Source organism: Montipora capricornis, chromosome 12 (assembly GCF_036669925.1).
Source record: "Montipora capricornis isolate CH-2021 chromosome 12, ASM3666992v2, whole genome shotgun sequence".
Classification (NCBI taxonomy): Eukaryota; Metazoa; Cnidaria; class Anthozoa; order Scleractinia; family Acroporidae; genus Montipora; species Montipora capricornis.
Genome location: NC_090894.1, coordinates 29,779,938 through 29,804,937, shown reverse-complemented (window position 1 = coordinate 29,804,937; position 25,000 = coordinate 29,779,938). Strand labels below are relative to the sequence as shown.

General features: G+C 38.1%; 1 protein-coding gene across 2 annotated transcripts in view; it reads left to right on the top strand.

The window, feature by feature from the left end:
• Window positions 1–25,000, top strand: part of LOC138026172 (ubiquitin carboxyl-terminal hydrolase 34-like) — a 91,339-nt gene that overhangs the window by 56,040 nt on the left and 10,299 nt on the right. For both annotated transcript variants that reach the window (XM_068873390.1, XM_068873391.1), the window contains exons 33-64: window positions 176–322; window positions 854–910; window positions 1,405–1,482; window positions 2,346–2,440; window positions 3,250–3,419; window positions 3,848–4,053; window positions 5,133–5,433; window positions 6,147–6,334; window positions 7,727–7,794; window positions 7,934–8,006; window positions 8,567–8,653; window positions 8,966–9,040; window positions 10,519–10,670; window positions 11,772–11,820; window positions 12,643–12,747; window positions 13,006–13,050; window positions 13,285–13,389; window positions 13,830–13,895; window positions 15,161–15,242; window positions 15,989–16,046; window positions 16,665–16,701; window positions 16,921–16,953; window positions 17,052–17,100; window positions 17,837–17,922; window positions 18,198–18,281; window positions 19,047–19,153; window positions 19,271–19,445; window positions 20,111–20,283; window positions 20,925–21,003; window positions 22,714–22,840; window positions 23,087–23,194; window positions 24,187–24,291. In XM_068873390.1, the coding sequence (XP_068729491.1) occupies window positions 176–322; window positions 854–910; window positions 1,405–1,482; window positions 2,346–2,440; window positions 3,250–3,419; window positions 3,848–4,053; window positions 5,133–5,433; window positions 6,147–6,334; window positions 7,727–7,794; window positions 7,934–8,006; window positions 8,567–8,653; window positions 8,966–9,040; window positions 10,519–10,670; window positions 11,772–11,820; window positions 12,643–12,747; window positions 13,006–13,050; window positions 13,285–13,389; window positions 13,830–13,895; window positions 15,161–15,242; window positions 15,989–16,046; window positions 16,665–16,701; window positions 16,921–16,953; window positions 17,052–17,100; window positions 17,837–17,922; window positions 18,198–18,281; window positions 19,047–19,153; window positions 19,271–19,445; window positions 20,111–20,283; window positions 20,925–21,003; window positions 22,714–22,840; window positions 23,087–23,194; window positions 24,187–24,291 (3,370 nt within the window). The remainder of the gene's footprint in view (window positions 1–175; window positions 323–853; window positions 911–1,404; window positions 1,483–2,345; window positions 2,441–3,249; window positions 3,420–3,847; window positions 4,054–5,132; window positions 5,434–6,146; window positions 6,335–7,726; window positions 7,795–7,933; window positions 8,007–8,566; window positions 8,654–8,965; window positions 9,041–10,518; window positions 10,671–11,771; window positions 11,821–12,642; window positions 12,748–13,005; window positions 13,051–13,284; window positions 13,390–13,829; window positions 13,896–15,160; window positions 15,243–15,988; window positions 16,047–16,664; window positions 16,702–16,920; window positions 16,954–17,051; window positions 17,101–17,836; window positions 17,923–18,197; window positions 18,282–19,046; window positions 19,154–19,270; window positions 19,446–20,110; window positions 20,284–20,924; window positions 21,004–22,713; window positions 22,841–23,086; window positions 23,195–24,186; window positions 24,292–25,000) is intronic.

The window sequence follows — 25,000 nt, the reverse complement described above, 5'->3', positions numbered from 1 at the left end:
CCAAAAGGCTCCATCATCTGATTATTCTGTTTTCGTGCACAAATAGGTCATGTCCGTGTCAGTGTAAATGTGATTCACTTTGATTCGTGAAATTTACAGTGTCTGTCTATGGTTGCCAAATAACTAAATTGTTATTAATTTTACTTGGTCTATCCTTTTCTTGGAAAAATGAAAGGCGAGCGAGAGAAAGGCGTATAACCCCAAAACGTTCTGTCGGACTTACACAATGGACAAGCAGCCACTTAACACTGGTGAACAGAAAGACATGACGGAGTTCTTCACTGATCTCATTGGCAAAATAGAAGAAATGTCTCCATCTCTGGTACTGAAGCCCTTATGTTATGATTTTTCTCTCTTTATTTTGTTGATTTCACTGTCTACTAGAAATCAAAATACTTGACAGTATGATTCATGTTTTCTCTGAGTGAAAAATAATTTTATTATGTACTCGGCCAGTTCTAAAGGATACCTTAATTTTCATGATAGTGGTTTTTTCCGGTACACGTTTCTTGTTCTCATATCTTTTTAAATAGCAGGTTCTTGCCTTTTCCTTACAGTTTTGGGTGCCACTTTTGTTAGGTTTTTGAAAGGAAATGAAACCAAAACATCATGAAGACACAGCCAACAAAATTTAATGTCTTAGAATCTCCAGGGCCAAAATAAGTTATAAACAAGGAATGAGGCAACAAAGCAGTACGGTTTTTCACACTTTTGTAAGTTAGATTTTACTTAACAGGTTTTCTCTGAAGTTGGTTCATAAAATCGTTAACAATAAGTTCTAAAGTTTAAACTGAAAGCAGCAACTCTGTAAAGCCTGGTTGAAGTCCTAACTGTGCATTCTTTGTGCTTTCAGAAAGTTTTGGTTAGAGATTTGTTCTGTGGGGAGATCAGCAACAATGTTGTATCACTGGTAAGGATAAAAATTATGCAGATTAGGGTTAGGGTTAGTACAGGTAACAACTTGTCAAAGAAAACTGTGATGTGAAACATTTTGAATAATTATCATTAACAGAATTGACAATTGTGCTGTTGTCTTTTAGTTGTTATAAGCCTCTCATGTGTGCCAGCTAAACTGGCAGATGAAGTTCTTGTAGGCAAAGTAACTCTAGTAATGATTTGATGGTATCCCACAAGCTTAATTGGTATGAATTATTAATACTAGTAGTCATTATTCTTAGCATTCACTTGATTTAATATCTAACTGGGCAATACAAATTACAGAACTTCATTCAGACTGAAGTACATGTAAAGGACAGTGAGGAGTTAGGCTGCCCTGCAGAAAGGTTTAAAAAAATTGATGCTGTTGAAGCAGTAAAGTAAACAGAATCCATGAGTAATGAATGGTTAGGTTGAATAATGGGGATTGTAATTTTTTTTTACATGTTTATCATGCTTTTGTTGTAGGATTGTGTACATGTCAGCAAGACTAGAGAGGAATTTTACTCTGTTCGATGTACTGTGGCAGACATGAAGAGCCTCTATGTATGTTGCAGCTTTGCATTGCCATATTGTTCATTTATATTTACATATTTTTTCAGCTCAACAGTTTAGATGAGAGGCAGTGATGAAAGTGATGAATAAGTCACTTGTCCACTACCTTTACCGTATCCTGCTTTGTTTACCCGTGGGGTTAAGATAAGCCTGAGGGAGATAATATCTCCAAGCATTAGTAACGTCAAAAAGAACAATATTGTCGCCAGAAAATAGTTATGATTTCTGGTTATTTCAATGATTATTCGTTGAGTTATTGCAACTGTATAATTTCTGCAATTAAAATTTGCGCCATCTGTCGCAAAAATTAATTCTTTTGCTTGAAATAAGTAAAGAAAAGAAATGAACCAAAATAATTTACGACACCTGTGCAAGGTGTGCATAGCAATTGTTTTTGTTCCCCTCAATCGACGAGAAAAATGCTCTGGCTCACTGTCCGGTGCGGAAGGGGTAAAAATGTCAAATTTGCCCTCCATTAAGGAGGTCCCAAAATTCTATGAAAGCCAACCAACTTACATGTAATTATGAAAGTCCACATTGAATGCCCAACTCTTTGTGATCATTATAATTCTCAGGGATTCTTTTGAATTTATGAACATTGTGTGAAGTGTCCTGAGACACGGCTTATGGTTGATCATTCTTTTGCAAGAGGTCTTTAGTTGAAACCATTAATGATGGTTCCGGTCCCATCCCTGGAAATTAATGTTTTGGTGTTAGTACATATATATTAATGGGGTGTTGGAAGATTTGCTTCTCTGAGAAAACTTGTGGTCTGAAATAATTTGAATTGCTGTTATGGTCATAATGAAAAGATGGAGTTTGAACTGAGCAAGATCATCTATGCGATTTTAAAGGAATCCCTTGATGAGGTGACTATCAAAGACACTTTGGATGGAGATAACATGTACACATGCTCTCAGTGTGGAAAGAAAGTCAGAGCAGAGAAAAGGTGAGGGAAATGATGTGAAGTACACTGTAACAGAATGACAAAAGTTCATAGGAATCTTGCTTTGAGTAAAGCTTTTTTTAGGATAATCACACGACACGCACACACGCACCATTATTAATTTTTATTGTGAGGTACATGTTCATTGCTGTCGTGCATGTCCTCTTGTGGATGCTCTTAGATCTTTCCTCCACTTCCTCTGGTAGTACGTTTCACTCTCGCTTAGCTGCCATGTATTGAGTTCTTCTTTGGTAGGGGTTCAGGTTTTCGATGGGCTTCCTTCACCAGAATTTCCATTCATATGATTTCTTGATCCAGGTGTTGCTAATCTTACATAACCAAACCACCAGAGCGGGTTTTCAAGAAGAATGCTTTCTAAGCTGGTGATGTTCAACCTTGCCTAGACCCTTGGATGTGTTGCCAACTTGTTCAGTTGCTTTAACCCTTTCAGGCCCGATAGTGCCAAATGGCACTTATAGATTTTACTCTGTCTAACGCCAGACGATTTTACTCGTCAATGGGGAACCCCTCGGGCCTGAAAGGGTTAAGCTAACAGCATCCAAAAACTATGTCCCCGTTTAAGTTTACTCCTCATGTGATATCCCAGGCAAACAAACTTTAAGACAAAGAAGAAATTTTACTTCTTGTGTGTTTGGCCTGTTTCTCTTTCAATGCTAACACAAATTCAGCAGGTGAAGCATACAGTTTATTAGGTTTTGGGTTGTGCTGAGGAATTCTTCCTCTTCACGAAATATTGCTCTGGTTAGGATTACATGTATGCACTAATTGCTTTGTTGATTGATCTGTGCTAGGGCCTGTTTCAAAGTTCTTCCTCGTATCCTTTGCTTCAACACCATGCGCTATGCTTTTAATATGGTGACCATGATGAAGGAGAAAGTCAACACACATTTCTCATTTCCACTTCAACTTAACATGGCACCATACACAGAGGAGTTTCTGATGGGTGACAAACAGGATCAAGGTACTGAAATTAAATTGATGCTGCCCTAACTTGAGGTAGTGTGCATAATTATAAATGTTAATTTTGACAACATAAATAATAATAGTAATCTTAAAGCCGTGGCATCCACTTCACAAATTCTATCCCCGGAACTCTGGTAGGTGTTTCTCCAAAAGGAAAATGGATCAGGGCATGTTATTTTTCAAAATAATTTATATACTTGTCTTTAAGACAATGTTTGCAAATTCCCCACAAGAATTTTTGGAACTCAAGTCCCAGACATGCTTTCCCATTGTGTTGGCTCAAAGCCTTTCAGGTTGTTATTGGGTCCTACCTCAAAACCCCACCTTTTGTTATCTTGACAGCATGATAAAAGGCCAGGTATCAACAAAAGTGGTATAATACTGTCAGTTTACGTTTTTGATAGAATCATTCTTGTTGTGTGTTAGACCCTCAACGGGATCCCAGTTACTGGTATCAGCTGATTGGAGTGGTAGTTCACACCGGCACTGCTGAAGGAGGTCATTACTACAGCTTTATTCGTGACCGCTCTGCACCTCAAGGGCATGATCAATGGTTCTTGTTTAATGATGCTGAAGTGAAGCCTTTTGATCCTGCACAGATTGCTTCTGAATGCTTTGGAGGTGAAATGACGGTATAGAGAGTTCTCTTTTTCTTTTCCTTTTTTCTCTTTAGTTTTGTGATTACCCAAAGTGCTCTGAGTTTTGCCAATGTGCGAGCCAGCGAGCCAAACGTGTGAGCCATGCGAGCCGTGCGAGCCATGGCTGCGAGCCATGCGAACCAAGAAGCGAGCCATGCGAGTCATGGCTGCGAGCCATGCGAGCCATGACTGCGAGTCACACAGTTATTGAAAGCTAACCGTTTTAAAATGGGTGCTTAGACTTAATAACTGTTTATCAGCGCTATTTGAAATGGGTGCTTAGACTTAAATGCAAAACTCGCATGGCTGGCTGGCTCGCAGATTGTCATTACCCAAGTGCTCTCCTCTATTATTTTTTTAACTACCTTAGTTTTTCGCTTCTAACGCCCAGCATTTTTTCTCAAAGAAATTGCTTGTTGGTCCTAAATGTGATCTAAACTCAAGGTGCATCTTCTAGACTAATATCTTCTTGCAACAAAACTTGTGCAGGGATGATTCCTCAATCCTTTGCTGCCATCTTGTATGTTAAACTCGGCCCAGTCTTCCCCTTACTGCTATTTTAAAATGGTGGCCTCACACCAACATTCATGATGATGGCCTTCAATTCTTAGCATTGTACAATGAAAACACCCGCAAGAAAGAAAGTACTAATAAGAGCAGGATTTAACGGCTTTTCTCTAAAATAATTCTAGTTAAATTTCCTTCTGCCAATTTTCCTGACTTACACTGCAATCTTCAGTTGAGACAGCATAACTGGCAATGAGTTGAACCAATTCCTCTATTTGAGATGCATTTAACAACCGACTATTTTGATGAGATTTTCAGTTTGTGACATAAATGCCATCAAGGTTGAAAGTTAAAAGTGCGTCTTATAACCGAGTGCACCTTGTATCCAAAAGACTATGGTATAATTATTATTATTTTTAAGTCATGTCTTGACAGAACCCTAAAATGGTTGGTTTATATGTTGTTCGTCATCAAGAATTATTATCCACAATTAAATCAACCAGTAAGTAATAAGATAAATCAAGTAATTAGAATGAATAACCAAGTAAATCAATCTTATTCTTTAGACAAAGACCTATGATGCAGTCACTGAGAAGTTCATGGACTTCTCATTTGAGAAGACACACAGTGCTTACATGTTGTTTTATGAACGGTGTGATCCCAACCAAAAAGATATGCTGTCTGAAATGACCAGCACTGAGCTTAATCAGGAGCTGGCTGACTGGATATGGCATGATAACATTCAGTTCTTACATGACAAACATGTCTTCGATACAACATACTTCAACTTCATGTGGTTCATATGTAGTAACATCCCACCTTCACTACCAGAGTCCAAAGAAGTCATGCTGTCCAACGTCAAATTGGGTAGGTATGGCAAAGAGTGGCTACTTACAATTGATCTCTCTCTCCCAGTTTCCTGAATGCCATAAAAAATTAATTATTCAATGAACACCTATTCTCAAAATAATTTATAATAAAGGTCTTTTATTTACATGCAACAGATCCCAAATTCAAGTCTCTACCCCCCCTCCCATACCGGAGATGTTTTCATGGATAATTATTACATTTGCTTTGTAACGTAATACAACTGTTTGGGGCACGAGGCCGCTCGAAGCCTGGTTAGCGCAAACCCTTTTATAATTAAGAGGCATCAAAACCTATAGGTTTCTATGGTATTTAACGCTGGTTACCTAACCATGCTTTTAGCAACCCGGGCCAGAACTGTCAAATTGGACACTGTTTTGTGACACAGCTCTGATTTCACCTTGATTACGTGTTAACATTCTTTTATGTTACTCCATAAACAAGAAGTGGACAGCATTGTTTAAGGGATGAAAACCTTGCAGACTTGTCTCTTCAGCTTGTACTTGGCATTTCATTCAGCGTGGACAGAATTTATACAACTGACTTGTAAAGATTTTTTCATTTGCATATCTGAATATTTTGCCTTCATTTATACGCTTTCATTTAAAACAGAAACAGCAACATTTACGTCACAAAATCGGAACTCAGTCTTATAAGGAACTTACTGTGTACAAATAGTTCTGAATATGCTGCCTTCATTTAAATCTCAACAGGAACTTCATTCCTGTTGGAAACTTTAGTCCATGCAAAGGAGAAATTGCTCATAAAGAACTGGGCTGATTTATTGCTGTCACAATATGAGCAGTCATCCTTGGCCTGCCTTTGGCTCCTGGAAACACTGACATCAGAGGATTGGTTACTTCAAGTAATGGTCAAATGTCCTATTCAGAACATTCGGCATGTAAGTTGGCTGGCATAGGCGTTTATACCCTTGAAACAATATTAACATTTCCGTATTTACCCATGTATATATAATACGCACTTTTTTTCTGCTAAAACAGCTCCGAAAATTGAGATGCGTATTATACACGGAATCCTTTGTTTTTGTCGCGCCTCCCTCATTAGCATATAAACAAAGGCACATTGGTTTTTGATTGAAAAGTAAGAGGCTTAACCAAGAGTTAAAAATTTAGATCCACTAATAAATTAACCTTCCTGTTCAAATGAACAACTGATCAACACAGCCCTCACTTTTGAGCTATTCAAAATGGCCACGAAAGTCACCGGAGTTTACAGTGCCGGTCTGATAGATTATGCATTGTTAATTTCGCTGAAGATCATCCAATTTCACAACTACCCACTGCATGTTATTGGAAATATGGACAAAGCGCCACTGCACTGATCTTCGTTCACCGAACCGAACGATCAACATTACAAGCCGCCGAGAAGATTGTAATGACAGGAAGTAAGAAAAATCACTCAACCGTTTTCTTGGCATGTGCTGGTGATGGATCAAAATTAAGATCAATCATAGTGATTTTCAAGAGGAAAACAGTGCCTAAAGTTGAAAACAAGCACAGAGTTATCAGCGCCACCCAAGAGAAAGGCCGGATGGATGCCGAAGGATTGAAGAGTTTGGCGTGCTCCATGTGGTGGACTGGGGAGACGAAGCACCTGCTTATTTATGCTTTCGAAAATCATGACTGAAAGCATGAAAGCAGCATTCGCAGAGAAAACACCAATTTAGCAGTAATTCTTGGCAGATTGACCTCAGTTCTGCAGCCCCTTAATTTTTCTTTAAATAAACCGTTTGAGGATGGGTTTAGGAAGAGGTAGATGGCAGATGGAAGCGATGGCCACCAAAAGAATCCCTCGGAAGAAATCATCGCTTCGTGGATCGCTGGTGCATTGCGGCATAATATCCTGAAGAGATGATTGAGTCGTACTTTGTCAAGTATGGAGTAATAAACAACCTTGATGATACACAACACGATCTTGTGGACAGACAACAAGATGAACTTCTCGATAACGAATCTTGTGCGAGAGAACAGCTTGAGGGAACTGTTCTGTTGTGACTATGATTGAGAGTTTGCATGGTTTCAGTTTCTAAACAATTTACATACGGTATTAACTTTACTGTTGTAAGTAGTGGAACAAATTTTCTTATCCAGAAAATGGATTTTTTTCACACTAGTTTGGCATGAACAGTTTCTCTGTTTTCTGCTCGAACTTTTTTTTTTTTCAAAATGCAGTCCAAACAAAATTGGGGTGCGTATTATACACGGGTAAATATGGTACTGTGTGGTTCAGTTGTGGACAACTGATGTTTCTACACCCTCCCTTCCTTCTTCAGATGTTTGCCAGACTCTGCCTTGATGTCATTCAGATTCTCCGTCCTCTGTATGTCAGCCATGTGAGCGAGTAAGTTTATACGTATAATTTCTTAGCCATGTCTGGTGGCTTGTAAGCATGGACTTCTTGTTAATTAAATTCCAAAAATTGCTAAGAGGGTGTTTTCTTTTTCATGGTCCATGCACTTACAAATGTTTGTATAACTTAGGGATGATGATGACGACGATGAGAGACCTCACTTTACCTATGTTAGAGGTTTTGTTAAAGGGCTTTTCAAATTGGTGAGTACCTGATACATGTGTGACATTCTTTTAAGGTGGCTCCCTAGAGTATTTGCATAATACCCTCACTACAGGGCACGAAAACATTTCAGTATTTTCACCCTCCTCACTTTGAATATTCACACTCTAGCTAAGCGCACCTAGTCGAAAAGGTGTATAAGAACATCATGGCCAGCATTAATTATTTTACCATGAAGTTTATTTGGGAAGAGAAGCAATGAAATGCAAGAGCTATTGGATGGATAAATCAGATGAATTCCTCTTTTATCCCTCATATTAAGCAGATCTTACTGTACTTCAGTTCATCAGCCTTGTTCTTCCCAGCTAACTTTGCAATGTACATGTAACAAGCCCTCTCCAGACTTACGAATCACTTGAATGTTCAACGAGGCAGTAACCAAAATGAATGTATCACTCGTTAAAATTAATAACGGATGATAAATTATGCTCGGAGAGCTACCGCTCGGGGTAAATCAAGTACTCTACTCAATCACTTTACACTATACAGTGTATGGTGGTATGCATTCATTTATTGTTATTTTCATGTTTTCAATTTTTAGTTAGAGCAAAACATAAAGGCATATGTGAAGAATCTGCCAGAGGTTTTCTGGTTTATTTATCAGTTTGCTGATCTGGGAGGTGAAGAGGTACATGAATGAAAGTGCAAAGTTATTGTACAACAGTGCTAAACACAGTTTCGTAATTATTTATTTATTTATTTATTTATTACTTTCGCTTTGCTTTTACTGGACTTGGAAATCTTGTTCTATTTTCTAATTAGCCAACCAAACGAATTGTTGTGACTTGTTCCCACTTGTCCTCAGCTCTTGGTGCTGGCTTTGTGATCATTTGTGATCATTTGTGGCTTTGTGATCACCACTCAGGACAGGATGATTTTTTTTTAATGTCAGTTTATGGGTTAGTTTCATAATTAATTTTGTTAAAAAATCACTTTGCAGCGTGAGTTTCTGCTGAAGATGGATGCAATCTCAGTGATGGTGGGATTCTATCTGGGAACAAAATCATCAGAACTGGTTGGTGCACCAACAGTATAAACTAACCTATGATCCTTGCAGTTATGAACGCAATTTTAGCAATTGTGTAGACAGGCCTGAAAAATTCAGGGTTTGAATCCATGATCTTGCGACGCCGTTGGGACACTCTAACCAACTGAGCTATGAAGCCTCTGATGTTGGGAGCTGGTCATTTTTGGGTTCAAATTGATGAACGAACGAAATGATTATGAAATGAATCGTATATTGCATCAGTTACTTCATAGCTCAGTTGGTTAGAGCGTGTGACCGGCATCGCGAGGTCACAGGTTCAAACCCCGTTAAAGTCCTGAATTTTTCAGGCTTCTCTACGCCATTGCTTAAGTTTCGTTCATAACTGCGAGGATCATAATTATAGCTTCACTTGATAATTGAATTTTAATCCCGTAACCTCCTGGTGCTGTAAAAAAGGCAGGTCTAAAACACAGGTCACATTCCACAAGTCAATACTAGAAGTCCCTGCTCCGCTGATGAACAAGTAAACCAATTGAAAATTTTTTCCTAGAACTGAAACAACATTTTTGTTCAGTGATTAGGGGCAGGATTGTTGTTTATTTATCTGGAGCACAGTGTTCACTCACCTTTGTTTCAGACTTGCTGTATAAAAAAAGATTTGCATACACCAATCTCTTTCTTTGTTTTGTAATAATATCTTTATCCCTTAACCTCCTGGTGCTGCAAAATTGTGTCGCCAAAAAGGTATTAGAAAAACACTGGATTCACTCAACTAGGAAGATTGCAGGAATAACTACTCCTGGAGCCTGCCAGTGTTCAGTGCGACCAATTTCATACAGTTCTTAAAGTCCCTACAATGATCATTTTCGCCCGTTTTTTATCTTTTCGTTTAAATATCTATAGTTTCTGGAGTGTAGTACTTCAAAATTTTCCCCTCTTCGTGTAATCGCTCATTTCAGGGGGCATTTCAAAGAAGGAAAGAAAAAAGTGACTTGTTTGCATCTCTGCAGAAAGAAATGTACAAAAGTGTAAGAACAGAAGTGTTGTTCAAAATCTAGAGCTTTTTGTAGAAATGACCAAAGATAGTTACCCTTTGGATGCTGTGAATGTTCTGACAATTCAGAATGGAATTACATTCTTGACTTCTTTGACCTCATTAGTTACCAGGACACAACTGGCTTGGCCAAAATTCAAAGGCCTGCTAAAACGCATGGGTACACTGAGGGAAAATTTTTTGAAGTACTGTACTACACTCAGACACTAAAGATACATTGTATTTAAACAAAAAGTTTAAAAAACGGGGAGGGTGGGGATAAGCGTTGATCACAGGGGCTTTAATTCAATCCAGCTTAAATTACTTTAATTTAATCCAGCTTTTTTGTGCCTTGAGTGTTTTTCTCTTCTGAGCAAAATATTAATGATCTTTGCATTTCCCACAATGGTTTATACAGTTTTGAACCAAAAACACTTTGTGTCACTTTATTTCAATTACCATTCATTTTCAGAATGAATCAACAGCTGAAGATGATGATGATGGTGATGATGACGATGATGAAGAAGTTGTTACTATTCTCCCAGAGGATAAATATCGCATGGGATCACTTGAGAAGATGATATCGGTCATAGCTATGCTGGTTGAAGAATCACGCTGTGAAAGGTGCTGTATCTGCAGTGTTCAGGAAACGTTCATGTTATTATTTTTGTTCTCAGTTTTATACCCTTTAAATGGAATAGAAGAGTTTTAAGGTGGGTCTTTACCCCTGAACTGTCCACCTGTTGACTAAAATTGTCTGCCGTTGTACAGAGTAAATCCTGCGAATGTCACTCTGAGGACGGAAGGAGTTAAATTAATACCACACTGCAACTTGGATGAAACAGGCCCACCTTGTGGCTAACAAAAAAAGTTGGTACTCTAGTTGGCCATTACATGTAGGCCTCTTATTCCAAGTTTTCTCCTGAAATCAACTTTACATTTTCATTCATGGATAGATAAAAACTTGTCAATTGTTACAAAATGTAGGCACTGACTCAGACGCACTTTGAAGTAAAGGTTGATGTAAATGTTACACTGTCAAGAGAAATAGAAAGAGTCATGGCTTGGGCTCTTAGTCACAAATAAATTGTTGATTTTATCCACCATCTGGAGTATGAAGTACTTTCCGCATGAAACATTTTGCCAAGGGTTTTGCACACGTAAAGATATTTGCAGAATGTGCATGTTCACAGTTATGTGAGCAAATTGTGAAATCTTTGTGCAGATTGAAACTGATGGATAGTGACTTTTCCACTGGATAGAGTTACCAGGCCCTTGAGCAACTGGGCCTAGGAGGAAGTGCGACCCAGTGGTTTGGGCGCTTGCCTTGAGATCTGGAGTTCCCTGGTTTGAGATTCGTTCTAACCACGAATTGAATTTCTTCCTGGTGGTCCCTGGTGCGACTTCTTGGCCACACTTGTAAATAGCCGACTGGTTTGCCTACGGCCAGTTGTTGTGTTGTGTCATTTCCTTGATTGATCATTGGCCCTGAAAAGCCCCTATAGGGAGTGGTCAATTAAGTATGTATTGTATGGTGTTGTATTGTAATTAAAAGCAAATTCAGTGATACAATAGTTGATTCATTTCTAGACCCTTCTTATTCTTGTCAACAAAGGAACAAGAAATTGGTTTTTTGAAACATTTAGCAACTTCCTGATAAAAGCAGGTTACTGAAAGTTGTAATCTCTAATATTGTACTAACTAAAGTTCACTCTCTGTTTTTAGACACCTGCAGCTCTCAGAAAATGACATGGCTGCACTGACAGGAGGAAAGGTAACCTGTAGCTTTGAAATATGTGACTGCTGTGAGAATCTCGTTACTCCTGCTTGCATAAGATGACCAGTGGATCGGGGAAGTCAGGATGTCTTAATGGTTATCAACCATACCTCCCACCTCTGTGGCTCAGGTTCAACCCTGACCTTGGCCATGTAGTTAGTAGTGGTAGTGGTGGTGGTGGTGGTGGTGGTGGTGCTGGTAGTAGTAGTAGTAGTAGTAGTAGTAGTAGTAGTAGTGGTAGTAGTGGTAGTGGTGGTGGTGGTGGTGGTGGTGGTGCTGGTAGTAGTAGTAGTAGTAGTAGTAGTAGTAGTAGTAGTAGTAGTGGTAGTAGTGGTAGTGGTGCTGGTGCTGGTGCTGGTGCTGGTAGTGGTAGTGGTAGTGGTGGTGGTCGTGGTTACGGTGGTGGTGCTGGTGCTGGTAGTGGTAGTGGTAGTGGTCGTGGTGGTGCTGGTGGTGTTGGTAGTAGTAGTGTTTTGTTTTTGTTGGTTTACTTACTCAAATATTTATTTTGTTGGAATAGAGATGAACTAGAGATGCTTTTGCTTTCATGAAATTGTCCAGGACGAGATTTTATTTGCACTGTTATTGTTTTTTATTGCACTTTCCACCAACATGTGAACTTTAGTGTTTACATGTAGATTTCAGCAAAACTGGTTTTGTTTTCCAATTCCGTCAATCATTGTAAAGGAACTTGGTCGAGTAGGAAAACCTCTTTGGACGTTTTGGTGGTGAAAAGGGAAATTTATTAATGCTAATTGTGTTTTTCTTGCTATTGAAGGCACTATGACAGTAAAAAATATAGCAGTTTTTCTCTTGTAGGGATTTCCCTTCTTGTTTCAATCCATCAAAGACGGCATCAACCTTCGTCACACAACAAACCTGATATTTAGCTTGTGTAGATACAATGTGAAACTTGCTGAGAATGTAAGTAGAACATGTGCTTTCCCTTTAATGTGCAGTTACTGGGTGTCCTTGTTTGGAGGGGAGGGATTGGGACTACAAGGGAACAGGAATGATAAAATAGGAACCTGGAAAAACAAAGACAAAGAAAATTTTTGACTTAAATTTATGAGTTTCTCGAATCTTGAATCTTGTACTATAATAATAATAATTGGTCATGTGATATACCATGCCACATAACATCGAATTGTCCACAAATTAGTTTGTCTTTCTTTTTCCCAGATAATTTGTTTGTTGATGTCATCTGTTCAGAAATTACCACCAGAGGTAAAACAAGCATTATCTGTTGTGTGTTAAAAATATGACATTAAAACTCCACAGTACTCTCCTGCTGAATTGAGTGCAAGACGTTTTAAAAAGACGTTAAAATAACTGGTTTCATTATTCATGTTTACATCAGTATTAAATAATTTCTTTTACACTGTTGTTGTTGCAGCAGCAATTTTTGATCTTCTAAGTTTTTCTGCAAACGAAAACCCCTTTCCTTTTTTTTTTTTTTAGCAATCTCATTCATTCTTTAAGTTGCTATCAATGTTGACAGAGATGCCAGGAGGCCCTCCAGGAATGCCATCCTTTACAAATCTCACACTTGCACGTATCTGGGAGGTGAGTGTTTCTTAGATGTAGGGACTTTTTCCTCTGATTGACTTATTTTCTATTGCCAGAATTTTTAACTTAAGATGGTCTGTTTATATTATGATTTATCCCAGATTTTCTCTGACTAAAGGTGTTTCAGAACAATGCAGCAAGATGGTGATTTTCAGAAAGTCCTTTTTATATGGGTGCTAAAAGCTCTCCTTGTTGGGCACTTTGTCCAACCCAAAATCTTGAAGTAATTACATCTTGTCAGTTGTTTGCAGTTAAAAGATAGGGCTTTTCATCCTTTGAGAAAAAGTCTTGGGTCTCTCATACATGAGTACAAATTAAAACAACGTAAGTAAATTATAGTATAGCCCTGCAAACAGGCCTGTCCAACAAGCATGATGTTTGGTAATCATTGAATCACATTTTTGTGTTTGCCATTATACATGTACTTGTATTTTTAGGCTGCTGAATATAATGCTGGTCTGTGTATCGACTGGTTGACATGCATGGCTCCAAAAAACAAGACGGTTTGTTTCATTGTTTGTTGGTATTTATTTGTCTTTTTTCTTTTCCTTTGGTCTCTGCCTTGTTGTTTATCACATATTTAGTTGAAAGAAATCTGGAAGAACTCCTTCCCGAAATGTCTTCATCGTGTGACTAATATTTTAAACACTCAACAAAATTGCAAACTTCGAGGCAGCGTATTACTCGTGTTTGATAGAACTCAGTGTAGGAACAGTCCTAATGCATGAATTGCAAACTATTAAATTTCTCTGTTCCAAATGAACATATTAAATTTCAGCAGTGACTCACAGGTGATGTTGAAGTTGGGAAGAAGAGCTAGGGACACTTCGTGACGCTTATTGAAATCGCCATGTATCTAATATGCAAATTCTGAGTTTCATGTCTGCCTCCTCTTCAAAGCGAGTCTAACTGCTAATTTTTTTCTGATGAAAATTAGTGTTCATTCATATGGAAAGTAAGGGTGCGTTTTTTTGGGAAAATCCAAAAACAGATTTCTGATCTCCGATCAATGGATTCTTCAGCACCAAGAAAACACAAAATCCAAAAAAGGATTATTTTCCATGACAACGCATCCAAACAAACCCAGAGTTGCATGCAAATTTTAAAAACAAGAAAAAAGTAGTGGATATATAATTTTGCTTTGGAGAAATTCTTAAAATAATGAAATTGCCATCAGAAAAAAAATGCATTAGGGATCGATACAAGGAAATGACGAAAAACATGCTTTTTTCGCTGTAGGAAAGGTGCTAACAATATTAATTGCTGTCAAGAAACTTCCTGGTGTGAAATTTGCAGGAAACGTAACTCTTTTAGCCTGCTAAACTATTTTCGACCTATTTATGTCTTCGATCGTACGGAAAAAATGACGCCAGAAAAACATTTGGGCTGAACTGTCACGTACAGTAGCTGTTGTCAAAAATACTTTTTGTCAAATCCTTTCCCAAAAAAATGCTGAAGTGATGAATCTCAAAAATCCGGATTTAGATTTAATCCGAAGTATCCTCCTCGAGTGTGGATACTTTGGATTCATGATCCGTTTTTGGATTTTGCCAAAAAAACGCAAAATCCGTTTTCGGATTTTCCCACAAATCGCACCCTAAAACTGATTCTTCGCACTTACACTCGCTTTGAAGAGGAGGCAGACATGAACTCGGAAATGGCCTGTTAGGTGCAATCCTGGACATATTGATTCCATCTCCCATTGGATTCTCATTTCACCTCCTTCTCAATTGTGGCATCAATAAAACTTAATTGTTGCGTTTTGCAGGCTCATCAGTGGGTGCTAAATAACATGGACAAATGGGTTGAGAAATACCTTATAGCAGACAACAGTATTAGAATCAGAAACGGTAGGATGTATACTCTCTGCTCTGTTATTTATGCATGGTATATAATGTATGCTTCCATTATGGATCACTTCACTAACAATAAATTACGTTTGGGTGGGCACACCGTATCATAATTATATTACAGTAGTTTTTGTTACCCAATTGAGGAGAGAAATTATCGGCATGGAACAACAACTCAGTCTTGTACCCAATTCAAATCTCTCTGGGTTCAGGTTCTTTGTGTGTTGCATTTGCATGATAATGTAGCATTCACATTTTAATGATATGGAAATACTTGGAACAAAACGTTTTATTCCCAAAGGATGTGAATTGGGCACAACATGGACTTTGCCAAATCGGTCTGTTATTATCTATAGGGCTTCATATAGGGCTTTTTGCCAGTCACGCCTGTCCTCATTTTAGGGGCTACAGAATAAATTATTTTAAAAAACGTTTTTTTGCGTACAGTCATACCTTCAGATAATTCTGGAAAGCTCTTTTTTTTTTTTTTTTGCTTTTATCCTAAAAATGTATCAACATATCCATATCCAGGTGCATTGGTTGTTAGCTTTGAACTATCGCCTTGATTTCAGTTTGTGTTCTATCAGACTCTGATGATGACCCCTAAAAGCAGGTTTTTACAACCTCGTTCGACAAAGAGACCCTGGGAACGGGGTTGAGGTTTTTATAGTTTTGACAAGCAGCAAGAATTTCTTTTTAGAGGATTTCTACCGTGACATAGGGTGGTTTTTGTTTTTGTCTTCCAGCTTCTGCATACTTGTTGATAAGTCTTGTGCCAAACAGTCACTTCAGACAAGGTTTCAGGTGAGTGAAGCTGAGATACTTGTGTCTTAGTGGTCTCTACATGAGACCGGGACAAACTCAGACAGGTATGAGTTCGTACGGCCTCCATACATCTCTTCCTTGCGTTTACATGCGACCGGTCTGACTTCGTATCGTTTGCTAGACCAAGACGAGAAACGCAGACCGGATCCAGAAATTTCAAGCCTGTATCCTTTTGCATCAGTGGTATATTTTAGTAGACAAAAGATATCACTGTGCCCTGAAACCAGGATTTCATACCGGGGCAAGTTCATACCGGGCTGAGTTCGTCCTGGTCTCGTGTAAATACCCCCTCACGTACATTAGGCTCCACAGGCCCGTCACACAATGTACAACAACGACAATTTTATTGTACTCTCCACAAGGGTATACATGTTTTAGAAATAAATTAAGTACATGTATGAAGTGAATGGGCACTGTTCCACTGAAATAACTAAGAATTTAATTAAGTCAGGGAGCCAGTCTAAAATAATAGTAAAAACATTTTATTGGCAAATTTAAGACTAAGTACATGGTGGGAAAAACAATAGTTATTGGAAGGGATGGTGAGCTGGCTGCCTTTCAATGTGATATGTTTGGTTATATATTTTTCTTCTTTAGGTCACGAAGCTTTTCTGCTCCTCACAAGGAAATGCTGGTACATGTACTTCTAAATAGTTTTAGTATGAGGCTTTGATATAATTAATTGAGCCAAAAACAATAAAAGTTGCTTATCCAGATATCACAAATTAACAAAATTTAGCATTACATAATAATTATAATTCTGCCACTTTGACATGTTGCTTTTTTGCTTTTGTCATTTTGAGAGAGTATTGACAAGTAAAACCACCAGCTGTGTTGTTGTTTCTCTTTTCAGTTGAATAAAGAAGCTCTTTCAGTTCTCCATGAGGTAGAACATTTAATCATTTTCTTGAACATTTTGCTTCTGTTGAGTTGTCACTTTGCTTTTTCTTTTTAACTTTTTATTTCTCATTTTCATTTGACCAGATTTTTAAGACACTGCTCAACCTTCTTCCACGAGCCAGGAAATATTGTGGTACGTACATGTAATATGGAGGAGTTCAACAGAAGAAGCAGGCATCAGTATTAGTTAAGCCGTGTTCACATTAGGCCTTGATTATGATCGAATTATAATCGAATTAAATATGAAATGGGTTCACATCAACTTTTTACAGTCCCTGATTCAACAGTTATTTACTAATTACAGTCCCTGATTATAATTGGATTATAATATTATTACTTCAAACAACCTCAAGGGGAAACTGTCTTGGGTTCTCTTCTCACCTCAAGCATGGTGATGATAATCGTGGCAGCCATGTGATACGGCGCCATTTTGTTTCACACTGCGAGGTTACCCTGCCTATTGTATTTGAATTTTCGCAGATGTGAACAGTAGTACGATAGCCTGAATTTTACTTCAGTTGATCGTAATCAACGTTGAGTGTTGAAATAAAAGTTGGTAAGATAATCATTAATTTTGAAGTGTGGAATAGAATGAAATGATAGTTGGAAAGATTGTTGCTGTTAGAAAACGAAAAGGAAATAGACGGCTCTCTGCTGTACTTTTTCTATGTTGGAAATGTTGTGCTGAGTGTATAAACCCTAATTATGACACACATACACGTAAGACAGATCTCTAGGAAAATTGGCCTTAGTTTTGCGAGTACAGTGGTAAAAAGCGAGAATCAAAATTTATAACGTAGTAAAGAAAGGTTAAAATAATTGTATCTGAGGAAAAAGGTTTCAAAATCTGTTGATACTTTTTGTTGTAGATCGCAACATCCATGGTACAACCAAACTAGTTAGCTATTTTGCTGTGTTAAACTACTGTCTGGTGTCACAAACTGAGAAGGAAATGGTATGAGTCAACTTTGTTTTTAAATTTTGATAAGACAATATGCCTCATCTTTTTAAAAATTATTGTACTCTAAATCCAGTGGATTCTTGTTAAATGCTCCCAGCAAGGCAGACATTTCCCCTCAAGTGCTCTCTCAAGGCCTCTCAAGGGTATTGGACTAAGGGTTATTCCTAGAAATCTCTGAAAGCAAGTGTGTGGTATATTGAATTGTTCCAGAGAATTAGGCGGTATTAGCTCTTCAATTTTATCTTTCCTCCAATTTTTTCTTGTTTCAGTTCACATCTTGTTGTACGGATTTGTGGCGACTGTTTCATCCACTGATGTCTGAACCAAATATACCAGTCCATCCTAACAAGCAGGTATTTGAGCAAACTCTAAAGTTGTAGCTTTTGGCAATCAAAAGAAAGAAAAATTTGGCAACTGAGTGGGCTGTGACAAAAATCTTGAAGATGACATAGTTCTACCAATGCATTGTATTTGCATGTGGCTAGATTCCAAGCCTCCTCCTCTTGTAAATAGCTTACTGGGCCCAGTTGTTTGAAAGCCGATTAACTTAATCCAGGATTAGCGTAAAATTTTGTTTCATGTTGTCAAGTTTTTGTTGAAAGTTTCTTTTGCTTATTTTTGTTTTTCAAGATTGACTTCTTCTAATGTAAACTTTTGCCGAATATCAGCTTTGAACAGCACATAGTAGTAGAGAAATAAACTCCTTGGTTAATTTTTAATCTGGGATTAGCGTTAATCGACTTTTGAATAACCAGGCCGTGGTTGTGAACTGCCAGTTGGAGCTCTGTAACGATATCAGACATTGATACCTTCAGATTATTTATGTTGATTTTATGTAATTTAACTAGATTTCTCTGCACACTCTCAATTTAACAAATCGTTTATGCGTGTACTTTAATTTTTATCTTATTCTTGAGTACAGTAGTTACTTTATAGGGAAGATATCTGTTTACAAGATATGCCAACCACAGATGTGCCATCCACAGAAACAAAACATCCAATAAGGCTCTGGTTGGCACATAAGTAACAATAGGTGACGTCAACAATAACGCTTTGCTTGCTCATTTATAGGATGTCTGAGACAAAAATAATTATTAATTCTTGCTTTTCCTTTGTAGGCCTTGTTGATCTTTTGGTTTCACGCTTGTATTGACTGTGATGAAAATGTTGACTTCATCACAGAGAACACCCATGTGGCTACTAATATCCCTCTAAACTACATTCTGTAAGTTGTCTTAATTGCGATAGTTGTCATTTGTTATCACTAGTTACTTATAACTATTCTCAGTGTTACCTGTTACAGTCTTTCTAATCTGTTGAAGTTTGGTCTCTCTTTTTCCAGTTCTAGTGATGAACCTGAAGTGGTGACATTTAACAGGAATGTCCTACCAGCTTATTATGGTCTGCTACGTCTATGTTGTGAACATTCTCCCTCATTCACACGGCAACTGGCTAACCACTCAAACATGAAGTGGGCCTTTGAGAATCTCACTACTCGCATGAACCAATATCCACAGGTATGTTAGACACCCAGTTGTTTACACAAAAATTGTCTGTTCAAGAAAGGTAGAAGGATTGGCATAATTACTGGTTATCATGCTTGATTGACTAACTAAAAGTTGATGTTGTTGACATCAGCTTCAGGTCTGATGTAATGTCCTACTGCTACCACCTCACCAAGATATTTCACACACTCCTTCCTATTGACTAACTAATCTATCACATCCTAATTGTTACGGAATGTTTTTGGATGAATGTGTTGTGTAACGCCACCTGTTTGTCCCAGGCTAGCCAGGAGCAAAATAACAGCTGCCTGCAGCCTACAAGGTGCATGAGCTCGCCATGTTGGCACAGCATCACTCAACTTCATAACAGAATGCAACACGTTGCACTGGTTTTACATCATATTGGGACATTACTTCATTTCTGTAATCCTTGAAGGATTTAGCAATAAATTATGTTTGTTTCTTTGCTTGCACTGTGTTCCAACGCTGTTTGGCTGATAGCTTAGTAAAGTGTTATTTTTGTTTTTTTGTACGCCAGTTAAAGTTATTAAATGCATGTTCACAAATTATTTCCTCTGTTTTGCGTTTTACGTGTGCAATACAAATCATGCTCACTCATGATCATCAAGGACTATGGAAAATGAACTTAAGTTATCTTTGTGAAACATTTATTGTAGGCAGTGGAGGAGCTTTTGGCGCTGATGCGGTTGTTTGCTGGAGTAGCCAGCTGTGATGCCACAAAAGAGAAGACCAAAGAAGAAGAAGCCGTTGAGGCGACATTCAGAAGAGACACCATCGTGCTTTACCAAAACTGCCTGGATGGTGGAGCATCATGGACAACTCTTATCAGGTATCCATAAGCAAGTGCTAGTTTAAATTGTTCATGTTCAACTGCGCTGAAAAATCTGATGATGCTCAGATAAGAGAATTGAAACAGTGTAGTGAAAATAACGACTTCAATGAGAGAGCTTTCCATGAATTATGAAAATTCAGTGGTTACAAAAGACCGTAGGGAGTTAAAGGAGAACTGAAGGTCTATTTTAAAAATTTCCTGGAGGGCATGAGCCCAGACCCCCCTAAGTAGCAATGAGGTAGAAAAGCAAAAAGGTTTGTATAACAGCAAGGTCAACTCCAGCCTTGCTTTTATTCAAAGGTCTGGTAACTGAGCGAAGAACTGTAAATGGTCTAAAGCAGGATGAAATGGGTCTTATACACCTTATTCCAAAATGCCCTGCCATTTTAGTATTCTTTTGTTTCCATCCAAATTGGCCCTTATGTCCTCGTTCAAGCTAAAATATTCTTTTGAATTTTACATTTGAAAGCGAGGCCATAAGGGCCAATTTGCATGGAAACAAAGGAATAACAAAATGGGCAGCCATTTTGGAATAAGGTGTATTAACCATTTCAATTGTTTTTATGTATGTCATCTTTCTTGTTTACAGGTCATCATTATAGTTATTCTGTCCTCTATAATTTTTTGTCTTTCTTTAGTGCCTACAAGATCTTGCTGCAAACAGAAGAAGACAGATTAACAGTGGTCATAAACCAGGGTCTTCTCACTCTCTCAGATGTAAGTGGTGGGAATCGTAAGATCTAAGACAGGGATATCAACGAGAAATTCAAATTCACATTAAACTTTTTAACACTTTTTGCCCTTATTCTAGTTGGGTTAACTACAACCTAGTTAAACTATTCAGGAAAATTAACTGGCAGGAACAATGTTAATAAATTAAAATTCCTTTTGTGCATACATTTTCCAAGCAACATGAGATTTGGCCATTTCATGATGCAGATTAGGAAAGGAAAACTTAAAATGTAGTCACATACAGAGCCATTAATGTTAGTCGTTAAGAGTAATGTAATCCCCTTTTTGGATGTTCTGATTGACAACAGTCAACCTCTTTCTCCTATTACCAGAGTCTATCGTAAGAAAACTTTCACCGGTCTATTAACTAATTATTTTAGTTTAACCCCATTCACCTACAAACTTGGCTTAATCAGGACTCTAGTTGACAGAACATACAAGGTCAACAACACGTGGGTTGGCTTCCATGAGGATATCAAGAAATTGTTATTAATCTTACTTAAAAACCTTTTCCCCATGTCATATCGTTGAGAGAGTCATTAAGCAGTACATTACAAAAACTCAGACCCTTTCGAACACACCTGCTAGTCCTCCCTCTAATCCTACACATTTTTTTCAAATTACCTTATGTTGGGCCCTTCTCTATTGTAGCACAAAACAGATTACGTAAATTACTTAAACGTTATTGTAACAATCTTGATGTTAAGCTAGCCTTTTCTTCCTTCAAGATCCGTAACATGTTTAGTATGAAGTACCCTGTGCCTGTTGAACTCCGTTCGAATGTTGTCTACAAGTTTACCTGTGCAACCTGTAATTCTTGCTATGTCGGCAAAACTAGCCGACACCTCTCGACACGCATTCGCAAACACTTAAACAGGGACAGGACCTCACATATCTTTAAACACCTTCAACAATCCGAGGCATGCCGTAACTCCTGCTCTGCGGAATGTTTTGAAGTTATAGACCATGCGACCACAAAATTCCAGGTCAAGATAAAAGAAGCGTTACATATTTCCTGGGAGCAACCTTCTTTAAACAAGCAATTATATCATGTTAATTTAACTCTCTCGTTCTAATCAACATGTTCCATTGTACACTCTTTTTTGTTACCTTTGGCTATTTTGTTAGATTCCCAATTTATTTCACGTTGTTATTTATCTTTGTTTAGCATATTATAAATTCAAATGTAACTTCAAATTAATTCTACTTTCAAGTGAAGATGGTCGTTGCACGACCGAAACATGTCTTGCAAATTTAATTTCAAATGTGTCGTCACTTTTATAAAAATTAAGAGTAATGCTCTTGTCTTGATGACGTTGTCAGTATTGCCTTAATGCTTCCACTCCAAAGGGGTTCCCATTTATGAGAAACATCATCTGGCATTAGACAGTGTTATATCATTCTGCCTTTAACTGTCTCTGTTAGGGAGGAAAAGGATTGAAGCCATCTAATGATCCATCAAATGGTTCTGTGTCAACGTGGAGCTGTTGAACAGGATTGTGTAGCCTTTTAAGTTGCCAGAGCATACATTGTTATAAGTTGGAAACTTGCTTGTATTCTTAAGTGAATTTAATAGAAGTAGCTGCAGTGTTTGGCTCAACCCACCTTAACTTGTGCAATGCAAGAAAAAAATAGCACTAAACGTGTTTTCTTTGAACAAAAGGCAATGATTATGAAACTTCTTTTTATTTTGAGGCTTTCACCACCTTACACATGATGTACCATGAGGCTACAGCCTGTCACGTGACTGGAGACTTGACAGAAGTGCTGATGATATTGCATAATTTGTTGGTTTGCTGTCGGCCACATAGCAACAAACCAGGTACTTCCAAATGTTGGTGGTTAGCTAAGAGCCCATTACTGGCTTGTATCAACTACAATCATAACAACAACAATGTCTTACATTCAGTCATTCATTCATTCATTCATTCAGTCAGTCAGTCAGTCAGTCAGTCAGTCACAGATGAGTTAGTTAAATTGTATATCCTTTAAAAAAGATCAAATAAATTTCTGCGAAGTTTTAACTAAAAATTTATCATGTAAAGTTTGTTGTCCTTACCATTATCAGATGTTCGCAGTAGCATTGTTGGGTGGTCAGAACGACTGGACATTGCACAGAAACTTCTTTCTCTGTTAAACTCTTACACTCCCAAGGAAGTACGAACAGCCTGCCTTGGTAAGTCTACAGCTGTAGTTGGCAGTGGTTGAATTATTTTTCAGTGATTTTGATTGTGTGAAATCTTGATTAATCCATTAACTCCTTGGACTTCACAGCGTATGTTTTCTGTGTTGTTATCATTATAAGTAATAGCTAATGGCAGCTCTCATAAGTGGCATTCCAGGGCCAGTAAAACGTTTACGAATGCCTAGTTGGCAATGGATCGACCCGTTGAGACCATGCCCAACTAGAAGCCCTGTCAAGGGAAACGATCAATCGCGACCCCAGAGCTCTTCTCTTTTGAGCATAACTGAGGAAGAGAAAAGCTCTGGGGAACCGTGAAATAAGGTGTCTTCTCATTGGTTTTCGTTAATAACAATAAAAAGCGTCTCTTATTGGTACATTCATGTTAGCATGAGGAGTGAGCAGGCGCTGTAAGCAGGCAATGTCCTCCTACATAATAGTTCCCAGATCCTCTGGTCACATCCGAGGTTCTTGTGACGAGACTGGGGAAACAATGCAGAAATTTTTGCACATGGCCACAGCGTCAAAACCAAGAATAATAACATATCTTCATTTCATCTACCAGGGTTAACAGTTTCCATCCCAGTCCTTCATTTCAACAATTTCAGTCCTACCAATATAGCGGGACAATAATAAATTAATGGGTGTTATTGAACTCGCATGAGGTCCTTATTGCAAAAATATTGGTCGAGTTCCTTTTTTTTGCAAGTTTAACTTTCAAAAAAGGAATGAGACCAATATTTTCCTAGTACAGTTCAATAAGGTTTTTATTACAATCATTTTATTGGCTCTCTTGTGGGGCGAACACACACACATATACTTGCAACCAAGGAGTTAATTAACCAAAAACTACCCAATTGCAACTCAACCTGTGATTACACTGGGACTAACCATTTTGTGCCACATTGCCACTCTTAGTGTAAGGTGTCAACAACACATATTTATGCTTAAGCTTAAATATCTTTTCTTTTTTTTTTCATTGATAGAGGTTTTAAATGCCATGTTGGTTCTGTACTCAAATGATTTTGCTGAGACACTGATTCCAATTATACATGCTTCTCATCAGCACTGGAACAAGACATCTCCTCCAGGTTTGTGTCTGTGTGAGCAATAGCTTCCAGAAAAATTGAGATTGGCATGGTTTGAGGGACAGGTGGTTGGGTGGAAGCGCAGTTGCCCCTCCAATGCATATACTATTCTCACTGGTTTCGGCAATTTTGAAACATAGGCCCACCTTTGGCATTCTAAGTAGCAGGGATGGCACAGTGGTGAGAGCAGTCACTTCCCACCAATCTGACCCGGGTTCGATTGCCAGACTTTTCATCACATGTGGGTTGAGTTTGTTGGTTCTCTACTCTGCTGAAATTTTTTTTTGGGTCCTCCGGTACTGGTACTTTTTTTTCCTGCTGCTCCTCAAAACCAACTTATGCCTTCGGCCTTGATATAAGTTGATTTGGTTTGATTTCTGTTCAGTATGCCCAATTGGCATCTCAACGCTAAATACACTTGACACTTAAATGAAGTTCATTGTCATTATTCCCTAATTAGTTTTTGGTTAGAGCGGTTTTCAATTGAGTGTCGAAAGTAATTAGCTAATTACTTTGGTTTTGCATCTACTTCACTCAGTGATTGGATCAAAGTTTTCGCGCCACTTTTTCAACCAATCAGAAGTGAAATCAAAACCAATTGTGGCTCGCGCGTGCACATTTTCCCGCGCTTTGTGTCGGCTACGTGTAATTAGTGTAACGAGTTTTGATTGGCTTACTGGATTGTTTCCGTCCTTTTTGATTGGTTAAAGTA